The 15135-nt window shown below is 39.4% G+C and overlaps 1 protein-coding gene across 3 annotated transcripts in view; it reads right to left on the minus strand.

Moving 5' to 3' along the window:
* Positions 1 to 8376: 8376 nt before the first annotated feature.
* Positions 8377 to 15135, minus strand: part of nfatc2a (nuclear factor of activated T cells 2a) — a 174322-nt gene continuing 167563 nt past the window's right edge. For all 3 annotated transcript variants that reach the window (XM_041204464.1, XM_041204463.1, XM_041204462.1), the window contains one exon: positions 8377 to 13611. In XM_041204464.1, the coding sequence (XP_041060398.1) occupies positions 13597 to 13611 (15 nt within the window). In that variant the 3' untranslated portion in view covers positions 8377 to 13596. The remainder of the gene's footprint in view (positions 13612 to 15135) is intronic.

Raw genomic sequence — 15135 nt, forward strand, 5'->3', positions numbered from 1 at the left:
ACAGCTGAAGAAGCAATCAGCCTCAGGAAGAAATTCCCACGACTGTTATTTAAAGGGATCAACTACTTACAGGTTTGTTGCTGGTTGATTTCTTTTGGCTGTTACTTCGATGTTACAAGTGTTTGGTATTGCATCTCATTGTTCAAAGTTGCAATAGTCTACAGGGAGTGGTCTGGCAGATGTGCAAGCATTTTTTGCTGGCTTTAAGGCTTCTGGACAAATAGTTTTTCCCAGGCATGTGTTCAGTAGTAGCCATTCCCCTTAGAATAAAACGTGATTGGGAGAATGAACAGAGGTGGCAGAGAAGGACATATTGATGGAAGAAAGAGAAGGATGGGGAGAAAGGCTCTCCACAGGAGGCCATATCTGCCTCCTACCTGAACATCAGCGAGGAACAATAGGCAAAATTTTACACCCCTCTTACCCCCCATGAGCGGGTTGGTAGGTTGGGGGGGTGGGGGGATAGTAAAATTGGGTGCCATGACAAGGGATACCATGTACATTGCCTACCTCCTATGCTTGGATTTTACCAACAGGTGTCAGACAGCCCACCAGCTATTGGGACAATTAATGGTCACTTAAGGGCATCCTTCCACTGCTGCTGGTGTTTTACTAGTGGAAGGGGAGCTCATGCCATGTGGCTGTGGGCTCAGAGAGGTGGGATCCCTCTTTCTTAGGAACCCTATGTCCACGGTGGCAAGGGCTGCCCCCGCATGGCCCTCATTCTGCCCCCCTAATTGCTACATGCGAGGCCAACATGAGGGTACAGTCCTTCCCACCAGCTGTGTAGCAAGCAATTAAGCAGCAGGAACATGAGGAGGAGGAGCAGTGAGAGGAAAAGGAAGGTAGGAGACAATCTAGTCAACCTCTTTCTATCTGGGCTGTCCATGGAGAACTCATCAAGAGCGATGCCAGTAACCGAATACCTAATTCGCATTCACTAGCACTCCCATACATTACCTTCCCTCTGTCACTGACTATCAGAGAATCTATTTGGCTGCAAAGTAAAAAAAAAGCTGTCACAAAATAAACAGTCCACAACAAACTTATAAATGAAATCATGCATTAACTAACTTGAGCACTCCCCTAGTGCCTGTCTTCCATGTGCCATTGTCTGTCCTAGTCCAGTGGTGGCAGTGTGGCTGATGGAAGGCTGCTGACCTTTAGTGGAGAAGACTGCAGATGCCTTTGAAGGATGACCTCATGCAGCATTGGGCATCTAATGCTTGACTGCTGACTGCACCATCTCGGCATGGGCAGCTGCTGTCTGGGTTGGCTGGTTAACAGGCAACAGCAAAGGTACTGGCAGGATGGCAGGGATGGCAGGAGAGATGCATTCTACTTGAGAGAGGGCAGCAGGTTCATGCTACATAGAGCTACTGGTATGCCATGGTATAGTGCACAAGTACTCCCCAGAGTCGTGCCTCAGCAATTCTAATAATCTGTCGGAGGACAGGTTTTTGGAATGCTGTGATACCCTGCAAGTCACCATGCACATTACAACCCACAGCCACAATGGCAGCAGTCCGAGCTGGCATGCAGAAAGCTGACATTGCATGAATTCAGTCTGAGCTTCCACTGCAGTAACCAGACCTCTGGTGGAAGCTGCTTGTACTATAATGGAAGCTGTGTTATCAGCTATCATATGCTGCATCGGTGTTGGATCCACATGTGTTCTGATGGAGTTAACCACCACTTCCATATTGGAACAGATGGGTTCCAGGTTCTGGGAAAAGCAATGTGTCAGGTTGATGCTGGATTTTACGTTCCTGGATATTGACTGACAGCTTTTTGGCAGGCTTTCAAATGCACCTAGGATTTTGTTGTGCATTCCCATCATTGACTCCTGCCTCAAGAAAGTGCTTAACTGAGTCATCTGCAACAGAACTCGCGTGCAGTCTTGACCTCCAATGAACTGGCACCTGTGCTATCCTTAGCCATAAGCTGCCTTGGCTACAAGCCACTTATGCCCAATGTCTGGCCCCATGCAAATCCTGCCTCTATGCTATTGTCCAAATTGCATGCAATGTCAATATATGAGTTGTTGGCTACGAATGCAAAACCAAGTGACACCGCGCCTTCATCAGCACCGTCTCCTTGCTGTTCTTCTGCTGCCTGGATAGGTTGCACTTATCTGAAAGGAAACAGGCACAAAGGTAAGGTTGTGATCTGGAGAGGGTGGAGGCAAGTAAGAGTTGCATACTTGCATCATCTGCAGCTTTTAAATCAGAAGAGAGTGTGGGAGACCGTGGGGTGAAGGGGAGATGGGATAGATAAAGGATGTCTCAGCAACAGGTGCCTCAATAATGCCCCATGGTGGAGGGGGGTTGGGGGGGGTGCTGCGGGGAGGGGGTGAAGATCTGGATATGCAGGCATGCCTGTCGTCTTATGGTTACCTCCTGCTGCCTCAAATTGTGGGCGAATGTCCTGCTAGGTAGAGGAAAGTATATCAGTGTCATGTAATCAGTTGGGCTGATAAGACACATAGAACACATAGAATACATAGAAACTAGGAGCAGGAGTAGGCCATTCAGCCCTTTGATTCTGCTCCGCCATACAATATGATCATGGCTAATCTTCTACCTCAACGCCATATTCTCGCTTTCTCTCCATACCCCGTGATGCCCCTAATATCCAAATATTAATCAATTTCTTTCTTGAGTATACTCAGTGACCCAGCCTCCACACCTGCTGTGGTAGAGAATTCCACAGGTTGACCACCCTCTGCGTGAAGACATTTTTCATCATCTCAGTCCTAAAAAGCCTGCCCAGTATCCTGAGACTGTGGCCCTTGGTTCTAGACTCCCCAACTAGGGAAACATCCTCCCTGCATTCAGTCCGTCTCTCCTCTGTCATGGGTGAATAGCTAGCTGTGAGATATGGGTATTGCAACAGTGTAAAGCTTATGAGGGGGTGAGTTGAAGCATATGAATGTCAGTTATGAACTGTGATTAGATCTTAACAGATAGAGTTAGAAATTGTCGGTAAGTAAGTGAAGAAGTGTGTGTGAACTGATCTTGTGAGGTTACTGGTGCAGCTTGTGGGATATGACATCTGGAGATTATAAGAAATGGTAGTTTTATGAATATTATAGAAATACTAGAAATACAACTTGTGCAAGAAATGCTGGGACTATGGCTTCTTCACAATAGGTTTCTCTCTCTTCCTCTCACTCATTTTCATATTAACCCCCCCACACACAGACCTCCATGTAGAGCATTCCTGGCCTGATAAGATGAGGCCTCATGTCTACTTATCTAAACAATTAGCTGGTAAAGTTGATGAGATGCTGCTGGCAAGAGATAAATAGAAAAGGCCGCCGGATTTTCATCTTCAAATGGAGTCAAGAATTGGGGTGCAAAATACTGTACTTTTTTGGGAGGAAAAACAATTTTTCTCTGCCTTCCTGAACCCCCACCATGTTTCTGTGGCCTATTCATAGGTCTGGAAAGCCTGATGTGCAAAACGTACACACACCTCTTCCGTGGTCAGGGTCCCCATTGTGATTACCACAGTAAAACTGTACTTCCCCTGGACAGCATTTTCATGTGGTGGTGGAAGCCCTAATGATCACAGTGGTCCCATGATCTCTGGCAGAGGCCTGCTGAGGATTCAGGAATATTTTGATAGGTAAGTGTAACATGTTTTGACACCTTCAGATGTCACTGTTAGACGCTATATTGTAATGTAGATGTGTTTTTAATGCAGTGATTAATCATAGGGCCCTGTCCTGTAAAGTTAAGTAGACTCTTACATTGACTGGCATTGTGTAATTGCTGCCATGCATTACAACGCTTTTCCAATTGTCAAGGGTGCCATATTGCATTCAAAAATGTAAAAAACAAATGCCCTGTCAGCCATTACTGTCATATTTTGGACTGTGATTTAAGCCGCCTGGCTCTTAGAATAACCAACGTTCTAAAAATTGAAAAAGGTCTGAGTACCTGCTCCCCTTACATTGATCAACAGGCAATCTGCTTTGGAGTGGAAATGGGATGCTATGCATTCTGTCAGTTTCAAGCAATGTAGTTTCTTGTTATGGCAGCTGTAGCCATTATGAATGCTTGGCTGGGTTGCAAAAGATAAAACTGGCTTCAGCTCAGCAGTTAACCTATTGATCCAAGAATGGTTGAAAGTTTTAAGAGGCTATAAGAACAGAATATGCCTTTGACATGGTTTCTTGTTTCTTTACAAACTTAATAGGCACTTAAAGGATAATATTTTTTTAACATTGGAGTCGTTTTTTTGTTCTTTCCTTTATGAATGATAGTGTGTGAATATTTTCCAATGATTTTAAAATAATTCCCATTGCTATTGCAAGGTTCCCAAGAACTGTACATAGTGGACACAGGGTGAGTGGCTATGAGGATACATGGAGGTGGCATGGGGTATCTGAGTGCATATAGAGAGGCATGGGGGTAGGTAAGGGGGGAGGGGGTGAGCTTTAAGGGGCCTTTAAATGATGTTGGGAGCTGAGCTACTGTGCTGGAGCGCTGAGGCAGGCTTTCTAACCAGCCCGCCTCCACACCCACACTCCTCATGTACTCTATCACAGCTTGCAAAATGCATTACAAACTCCACCCATGTGTGAAAAGATGAAAATCCTGGGCAAAGTCACACAAGGGTTAGGCGTGCAGGCCAGAAGGCACAGAAGTGCACAGGTCTGGTTTATCCAAGCCCACACGAAAAACCGGGCCCAGATCTGTTTCATCCACCCATTTGTATGATCCAGGACCAATAATCCATTCTTACCTGTTATTTGTCACATATCTGTTCTGTCTATTTAGCTTATGTATTGTATCTGAGCTTTTGCTTCTTAATAAACTGCTTTAAATCCACTTATGAGCTCAACTCCATTTTTAGATAGCCTGTGACCCCTGAAAGAAATCTTCCAAATGCATTTACTGACCTCGATCACTCCTGTGAGATCATTGAACACCTTGCAGTATTGCAGCAAGGTCCATGTGGCTTGATTCCTAGCATTGACCTCTGTAGCTATCTGTTCCTACAGCCTTCTCAGCATACGGCTGGGGCACCTCCTGGTCATCTGCAATACAGGACTTCCCTCCCACTCCACCTAGACCTTCAATGTAACATCCAAAAACCTTGGAGTTCACTCTCTCCCATATGTGCCTCTATTCAATGTTTAACAGATCAGATTCACTTCTTATACAACTGCCAGCACCTGCTTAATGCATCTACCCTTTAAGAGGTGCAGACTAGCTTAAGCATTGTGGGTTCACTTTAACTGGTGCCAGCTACTCGTGATATTGGCTCCCTGGTCAGGCATCCAGTCAATCAACATCACACTCGGTGCTGGTTTGGCATTGAAATCATTTAAAACAGCAGCATAAAGTTGGTGTGCCCAGTAGACATCACGTATGCCCAAATATATGGTGTTGTCATATGATCCCCTCTAGGCCCAGTTCTCACTAACATTTTTGTTGGTTTCCACGAGAAACATGTTTTTGAAGGAATGGCTCCTAACTTTCTACTTCTTGCGTATTTCCAATACATAGATGATACATTTGCTATACTTGAACCTGCAGCTACATACAAGAATTTCCTTACACACCTTCACGTGCTGTCTTGCACACAAATTCATCTTTGAAATGGCACAGTTTAACAAGCTCCCTTTCCTCAACCTGTTAGTTGAGAAATTTCTAAGGGGTTCTCTATTACAGTCTACCGCAAGCCAACTTTCACTGGGCAATATATGGGCTGGGATTCCTACAGTTCCACGCACTATAAGATTGGCCTTATTGGGAACCTTGTAAAAAGGGCCTGAGCCATTTTCTGACTGTGCAAGCTTGATGCCGAAATAGTGCACATCAAAGATATTCTGCAGGATAATGGCTATCCTGATCAGATCTTTGCCAACTGTGTATCGCACATGTGTATCACACATGCTCATTCTCATGGTCTAAGGCCACCACTTTTGGACCTGAAAAATGCCTAGTCTCCCCCATTCCCCAAATTACCCTGCAAGGGTAAGGTATCTCAAATAATTTGAGCAACGGGTGAAGCTAGCTATTTCATGCTGCTATTATGCATTAGCAACACTAGTTGTATTTTCCACTAAAAGGACGCTGCCATCAAGCCAAAATGACATTCTGCCTACCACACGAATGACTTATGTGATATATGAATTTTAGTGCTGGTGCAATGCCAGGTATGTAGGGCATTCAACCAAATGACTGGCAGATCATATCAAACAGCACACCCTTTCAGCTGTTCACAATAGGCAGATTACTGACTGACTGTTTGCAAAACTCAGAATGTAATGTCTAATGTTAAATGTGTTTCCATGACTGGATAGTACATGCTGAACGATCAAGTGTGCTAAGAATTACACTAATAACTAATTTGAGATTATCAGTTGGGCTTGCAAAGTGGCTCACTTACACTTGCTAGAAACTACATATATTCATACACAGGGGCCTGTCCTCGGCAGGCAAAAGGAACATGTCCAGGAAATGCGCCTTTTTTTTAAACTAAAAAAGAGGCTGGCGGATAATAGTTGCCTGGTGAATTTCCCATGGCCACACCTCGACCAGAATCGACTTGCCAACCAATCAGCACCCTTTTCTCATGCAGTATAAATTGTTGCTCCTTTGAAATTTGGTATTCTTGAATTTGTACTGATGAGTACAAGTGAAAAACTTCAACAGCATGTCTCTTTTTCAGCCATACTCAAGTTTTGTACTATCAAGCAACTATTTGAATAAAATATCAACATTTTACACTTCCCAATTTATATTGCATCTATTTATACTATCTAGTATGTTACCCGATAAAATGTTTCACCTTTCTAATGTAACAAATATCTGAATTTTCGTTCCACCTGTCAAGGTAAATGAGGACCTTTTCTGTTAGGAACACAGGAACATAGGAACAGGAGACCATTTACTCTCTTGAGTCTGTACTGCCGCCATTCAATGAGATCATGGTTGATCTGTGACCTAACTCCACATAGCTGCCTTTGCCCCATATCCCTTAATACCTTCGATTAATTAAAATCTATTCATCTCAGATTTAAAATTAACAATTGATTTAGCTGTTTACGGAAGAGAATTCCAAACTTCTAACATTCTACATTTAGAAGCATTTCCTAACTTCACTCCCCAAAATCTGGCTCTAATTTTTAGATAATGCCGGGTCCTAGACTCCCCAACTAGCAGAAATAGTTTCTATTTATCCAATCTATTCTCCTTAATATCTTGATGGTAGTGCTATGTTACAGATCATTCAGGGAGTGCCAGTTGTTGTGGCAACATGCACTCCTACAAGCATGAATTCTGGAGCTTTAGATAGTGATTGTGAGGCTCCAGCTTTCTTTCTATTACAAGGCTGATCAGGAATATCTCACACTCTTACCACCAGGCTTCGGCATGCGTTGGAAGGATTTTCAGGTTGAAAATCAACCTCTTTGGCTGTGTTATATATACACACACACACTCCTTGGCCATCAAGTCCTGGCATGGAACTCAAACCCGGAGCTTCTGTCTCAGAGGCAAGGACACTACCCACTGAGGCACAAGACCTTCCATAATATGTTGATAACCTTGGTCAAATCACCCTTAACCTTCGAAATTCCAAGGAACAGAACCATGGTTTGTGTAAGCTCTCATTTTAATTTAACCTTTGGAGTCCAGATATCATTCTGGTAAATCTAAGTCTCACTCCCTCCAAGGCCAATATATTCTTCCTAAATTGTCATACCCAAAATTGCTCACTATACTCCAGATGTGGTCTAACTGGGTCTTTCAATAATTGAAGCATGACTTCTACTCTCTTGTATTCTAGTCCTCTTTATATAAAGGCCAGCATTCTATTAGCATTTTTGATTATTTTCTGAAGCTGTCCCCGACATTTTAATGATCCATAAATCTGGATCCCCAAGTCTTTTGGCATCCCCACTGTACAGAGAGTACTCAGTTGTATCTTTTTTATATCCAAAGTGGATGACCTCATATTTGCTTACATTGAAATCCATTTGTCACAGTTTTGCCTGCTTAATTTATTAATATTTGTTTATAATTGTATGCTTCCATCCACTATGCTTACAATGCTTTCCACATTTGTTACTGGTTTCAATAATAAGCTCCTCCATTTTTGGCACTGTAAATAGGCTCACTTAGAAATGGCTATTTATGCCAATCTTCAGATTAATGCATTGGGCCTAATACCAGATAGTGCTTGCAAACATATTTTTAAAAATATATTCTAACTTTGATCTATGATAATGCTTTAATATTAACAGTACCAAGTCAATTGACCAGGACCAGAGTCAAAATAAAAAAGCAGATACAACATAATAATTTCTCGTGTCAGTTAGTAATTATTAAAAATAAAAATAGCAATTCAGGCAAAAACTCCAGCTTTTTTTTGCTTTTATTGATAAATTGCACAGATCTAAGCAAGACAATGGAAAAATTTATTATAATTAGCAGAGTACAAATGTTTATGATTTAATACATTGTTTAAAGAATATATGTCAATATTAGTCAGACTTTTTTTAACCCCTTCTGTGCCTGTTCTTAGTTTTTTGAAAACATAGTAAATATATTTCTTTACATTGAATAAATGTTAAATACTTCTATATGTATAACTAGTATTTGAAAGCATATTTGACTACAATATGTTAGTATAAATCCTGTTAAGATCTGACACTAAAGGGGTTAAAGAGGCAGGCAAATAAAGCAAATAGTACCAACACTGGTACATGGCCTAGAGAAATACAGAATAAAAAACTTGCAAAATTTCTAAAATAACAACATGCTTTTCAGATAGTTACTGAGAACTTTTTTGAGTACAAAGGTAAGCAGCAGAAATCTTTACATTACAAAAAAATATAGTGCTGTCTTTAGAGAAGTTCTACATTCAGAAGGAATATATTGCTCTTAAACAATGGCACTTATAAACTCATTACATTTAACAGTGCAAATCTTCACTTTATCACATTCTTTCTGCTATCAGACCCCGTATGAGTCAGCTTTCTGTAGTTGACCATTGCTAAGAGCTTTGTTGGCTCAATACATGCTTTGCTTGGTAGCTGCTTAGCAAAAAAAAAGACTATTTCTCTATTGAGAAATTCAATATTTCATTTTATAGAGGGCTGTGGAAAACATGCTTGTTTTTTTTTGGCAAGCGGTTCTTCTTTGAAATCTTCTCGGTACAATGACAGGAAGGCATTGCAGCAAAACATTCAGACAGCTGAGGAAAGATGGTGTTTCCTCGTGTACAAATGTGGCCATCATCCAAAATAAACTAATACAAGATGTCCTTGCTCATCATATGTAGATACAGCAAAGCTGCAGCACTGCTGATTTTAAGGGGTTAAAAGCTGTTGGTAGAGGGATTTTGTGCATCACTTACTACAGCTTTGAAAGAACTGAAACAGCTTGGCAAAAGATAGCAATGAGAATAATTTTGGAGCTGAAAATGTTCTAAAGAAAAAATAATAAACTGTACACAAATTACATTACACATTACAAGATGCTGACTCTTCTAAACATCTTCCACTTTAACCTCAATTACTAACTTTCCTTTTGATATGTATTTATATGTTTGTAATAAAATAGGTCTATAAGCTACATTGTGCATATTGAAACAAAAACAATAATATTCAATAGTATAAAATGTTCAAATAAAAGCAATAATGTTACACAATAATGTTCAGGGCCAGCTCTATAAAGAACAATATTCCTTATGGTGATCACTAAAGATTGGAATCATGAAATTAAATTAAGCATGTAAATTTATTTGTACTTCAGCCCATTTATTAGTCCAAATGAATTCACATAAGTTTTTTCCCAAAAGATTTGAGTTTTAAATGTATGAATTGTGATATCAAATAAATGGATTGTCTAGCTTCATCCTGCTTTTCTGATTTATGACTTTTATTAAGTGCTATTACTAATGTGCTTTTCACTTTAGAAAAGGGGAATAGATTATGAAAAGGAATTCTCTGAAGGGTGACTAAATTAGAACGTATATTAAATTTATCAAGATTATATATTGCTGTAATACACCTCTTTAAATAGTAAAAATTTCAATTTGTAATATAGGACCCAATAGGCTATTTTATGGGACTTGTAGAAGGAGTTACTGGTTCTTATACTTTTTTGATTATAACATTAAGTCAGAGATGGGAGACCAATTGTAGATGACACAGGAAACATCATGTTCAAAAGCAAAAGCTAGGAGATTGTTCTCTCCATCATTGATAAATAATAGACAAGAGAAAATCTTAAAGAAGATTCCTTCAGATAGATTTACAGCAAAAGTCAAACATTTTTTAACAGTAGCTAAACTTAAGCGTGGCTTTTTAAAGGAGAAAGAAAATAAAGTAATGTGCTTACAATAAAAGATTAGAAAATGCCATCCCTATCATTTATATTCCACTGCGGTTAACGGCTTCTCATTTCTGATCCCTACTTTACAAGCTATTTACATCAATTGGCAGTATCCATAGTCAAGCATAAAACATATGAAACGCCATCTAACAAATCAGTGACGTTCTTGATAATCAGTTATTATGGAATGAAAATACTGTAAGAAGCACTTTGAATTTAAGCAAGCTAAATATAAACAAAATATAAAACTAAAATAAAGTCATCCATATGAAAGCCTTATTTGAGCTTTCTCAGTTCTACATTCAACACATCAATAAAACATTTTGAAGTCATATAATATCACTTAGGTGTTGAGACTAAAGGTTAATGTATTTATTTATAAAGCAGAATAGACTGTTGAAGAGACAATGCTGATTGATCTCTAATGAGGCACCAAATTACAAACCAGTCCAGGTGCTGGGGGCTTTCAAAACAATTGGGTGCCCATAGGAAAGCCAAAGTGCTCAAGAAATAGTCTTTTACAGTTTAGCAAAATGGGGGGATGAACAATTTTTTCTTTGCAAAAAATATCTATCACATTATGAAAAATATGAAAAATTCTGGGGCTTAGCGCTATTGGCAACTAATCACACAGGATAATTTTATAGTGCCATTAGGTTACAAATAGCCCCACAATATGGCAGTTAGAAGTAACAAATTAATAGTTATAACATTGAAATTCAATTCAGCTGTGCATTTAACCTTACCAACCATTGAAATTACACTGAAAAGGAATAATCTCCCTCAGTGCAAGAAACATAAGGATCACTTCAGTAGGAGAGGTGCAGGGAGATTTCATAATGGATCAAAAACTGGTTAAACTATCCACTCCATCAGAATTGGAAGGTCAGCTGTAAGTGCTATTTTTATAGTGGGACTGTTGATATAGCACCAGTGTTGTGCGATATCAAAGATTCACAAGAATTGAGATCAGGGTGCCATCAAAAACATTTCAAGTGTTTAATGGAAACACTCCAGAGTTCTGAGTAATAATTAACCCCAAGATCCTAGTGATTCTGTAAAAATATGCCAGCTTTACCAATGGGGGAAAAATAAAGCTGTCATTTAATTTGTTGTCCTGCATTTAATACCAATGATAACTGTGTTAAGTATCAATTGTAACATAATTTGCTCAAGATCCCAGTGTCAAGAAAGACATCCTGTATTCTGAGAAAATGAAAAGTATGTTGAGGACTTGAACATCTCAAAATCTGTATCATCCAATTTGTTGGGATATCAGACTGATGAATTCAAAAGCATCCAGCTAGAGATGGTGACACTTGAAACAATCCAAGTGCCATATTATCGGTTTCATGAAAATATTGCAATTCCATTTTAAAGAAGAAATTCAGAAAAATAACAATATTCAATCTGAGATACATACAAGCGTTATATTATGGTTTTTAACAATGGTGATTAAAGCCCCCAAAATATTGACCATAAAACTGGAACCTGTTGCCTGGGCATTAGAGAAGTTTGTACTCTGAACTTAATAACTTCAAAAAATAAACACATAACATATACACCAGATATTTTAAACACATAGTTGATATTATCTTGATTCTTTTGAAAACTTAATAACTTCACTCCCAGCTTTTTAAAAAAGTAGATTTAACTGTTATAGCAAACAGCTAACATGAAGTATTTATTGAAATAGCAATTAGATTTTTTACTTATATAATGGGAAATCTATTTAAGTATACAGAAAGGATTTATTTATTAAAAGCTTTATGCGTTAACAACTAGATGTGCAATGACTGATGATGTTGGTTAAATAAATCGAATATCTGGTGAATCAGCATAAATATTAGTTGCTGTTTGATTCTACAATTTTCTCAGAGTAAGCTTGTGAGATTGGTAATGTGACTTCATGTGTTAGTTACATCACCAATATCACAGGATGTGGCAGAAAAAATCAAGAACTTCAGTACAGTCTATTTGTGCTAACTATGCTTTTTAAATGGTTGTCACACTCCATTGGACATGGAATAATGTACTTTATTTAAATGGAAATCTTGTTTTCTGCTGATCATTCACTAATTACTACTGCTCAATGTAAGCCAATAACTTGTTGTAGCACTTTTAACTTTCTGGCTGCTACCTACAAAAAATATGTTCCTACATCCACCAGAATGATACCTGCACCCAAGGGTTAAGTTATGAGGAAACAGAACAGTACACTTGGATTGTATTCTCTAGAATTCAGAAGGTGAGGGGGTGATTTGTTGAAGTTTTCAAGATATTAAGGAGAACAGATAAGGTAGGTAGAGATATTACTTCTGCTGGTTGGGGAGTCTTGCGCAGGGGACATGGTTTAAAAATTAGAGCCAAATCTACCAGGAGTGAAATTAGGAAACACTTCTATGCACAAAGGGTGGCATAAATTTGGAACCCTTCTGCAAAGGGCAAGTAATGCTCTATCAATTGTTAATTTAAAAGCTGAGATAAGTAGATTTTTTGCTAAGAGTTATGCAGCAGAGTTAGGTCGCAGATCAGACATGATCTCATTGAATGGCAGAACAGATTCAAGGTGCTAAATGGCCTAATCCTGTTTTACCAGTGTTCAAAGTCGCATGGTGCAGCATATGCCAATATAGCGTGCAACCACCTATATAAATGAGCATAGATCATTCTGGTGCTTTGATCTAGGATGCCAAATTGGCGGAGATGCACATTCTTATAATTAACTGCCTATTCATACCAGCACTTTTCATTTTCACTTCAAATCATGTTTGGATCTAAAGTACGAAAATGGTTGCAAATTTGAGACTCTTCTATTGTAATTAAAGAAGTCATGAGGAAGAGACTTTTCTTAAAGAAGCTAAAATATCCAAAGGAGAGGGTTGCAGGTCAGTCCTTTTTTGCAAGTTTGGGTGGAAATGGGTGTGATCCAACTGAACAAAAGTTAACACGTGTAAACTAAAAATACAGTTTCTGGACCCAATAAGGACTTTGAATGAATGGAAACAATGAGGAAAAGTTGCTAAGCTGAAGTTCCCATGATGATTAGTCAGAGTAGCTAACTCCTTGCCAGCATATTGTTCTGTGCAGCTGAATGTGAACCTTTCGGCTGACCCATTGGTAAACACAGGGCGTCACTGGAAGTGCAGAGAATTTCCAAGGTTGTGCTAGGAAGCATTCATTGCGAATTTGTGGGTCTAAGACTGGCTTGTGGCAGTGAGTCCAGAAAGATCTTTCCTTATAATTTCATTAACTGCAACAAAAGAAAGAAACAAAAGGTACCACATTAAAATGCTTGTGTCAACTGTAGAATGTAAATTAGATAGTCAAATTCACTTGTCACGAATCATTAATAAGCACGTTTCTCAATTATCAGATAAAAACAAATCTAACATTACAAGAAGGCTAAGAACAGTTCTAAATGTCACGATAAATCACAGTGAGATAAATCTCAACACAGTGATTGATTAAAATTCTGCTACATTCATTGGGGGTAAATTTAACTTTCAGCGATGGCATGAAGGAGGCCATATTGGATTGGGTGCCCATTATCGACTCAGCCCAAATACATCCCATATACATTCAGCCCAGCTCCATCCCATTGTTGACCCAGCCCAGATATATCATATTATAGACACAGCTGGGATGTAAATGTAAACCCAGCTAGATACATCCTATTATGCAACCAGCCTCAATTTATCCTATTATAGACCCATATACACCCAACTTAGGTATTTCCCATTATACTGCCAGGTCGGATAAATCTCAGTTTCCATTTTTGTTCATTTCAAAAGAAAGGGAAATGAGGCACTGTGTCTAACTGATAGTGGATCCATGATCATCCAATTTACACCATTGCTTAAAGTTAAAATTACCCCCACTCTGTCTGTACCTGGATATTAGTTTATCAATGATTCAAATTTATACCATGATGCTCACAAGTCAACTTCATCCCTCCACAGGGTTTCAAGCTTTAACTTTGGACTGTTTGATAATGTCTCCTTCCTGTCCTCTGTTTATGAACATAGGTTATTTCTCCTGATCTCTGCCATGACAAAGTAACCCTTTTGTATCCACTCACATGCATACTTCAGCTGCCACTCTGGATCTGGGGCCATTAATTCCACCTCTTTTTCCTCTTCATCCCCTCTTGGATCCTTCTCTCCTTCATCTTTCTGTAATCCAGTAATGCCCCATTTCATTTTTACTCTCTCAGGAACTATGCTGTGTCCACCCCCATCCACCCCCATCACCCCACCTCCAACCCTTACGCAACCAGTCGCTACTTCTTTGTTGTAAAGCTCTCCTGCTGGCACCTAGGGCTTAAATACCCATTATATATAAATACCCATTATATTAGTCCATGACTAGCCCCTGTTCATCTCGCAACATTCTCCAAAGAGCACTTTGCAGCAACTATTGTTGTCTCCTTACAAATAGTAACTCTAGCTGTCCCATCAACCTTTTGCTGACCTTTATGCTCTTTGCTCAGGTTGCCTCCTGCAGGCTAATCTGATTAATGTACTTTCTGTCCCAGTCACTTTACCCTCCTGCTGTCCCTTTGGACTCTGCCAGATCATCAATGATCATCAGTCCTTTCTATGTTTCCTTCCAGAATGTCTACTCACTTGGAACATGGCCTTTGCCATAGCCTTTGTAAACTAAATCTAATGATAGTTATGAAGTAGCAGCCAAGTTATAAAAGGGGAACATTTTAATATTCAGATTTGCTTTGTGTCAAAACAATTGCCGATGTGATAAAATTCCTGATCTTCTC

The sequence above is a fragment of the Carcharodon carcharias genome, chromosome 14 (genome assembly GCF_017639515.1).
Source record: "Carcharodon carcharias isolate sCarCar2 chromosome 14, sCarCar2.pri, whole genome shotgun sequence".
Taxonomy (NCBI): domain Eukaryota; kingdom Metazoa; phylum Chordata; class Chondrichthyes; order Lamniformes; family Lamnidae; genus Carcharodon; species Carcharodon carcharias.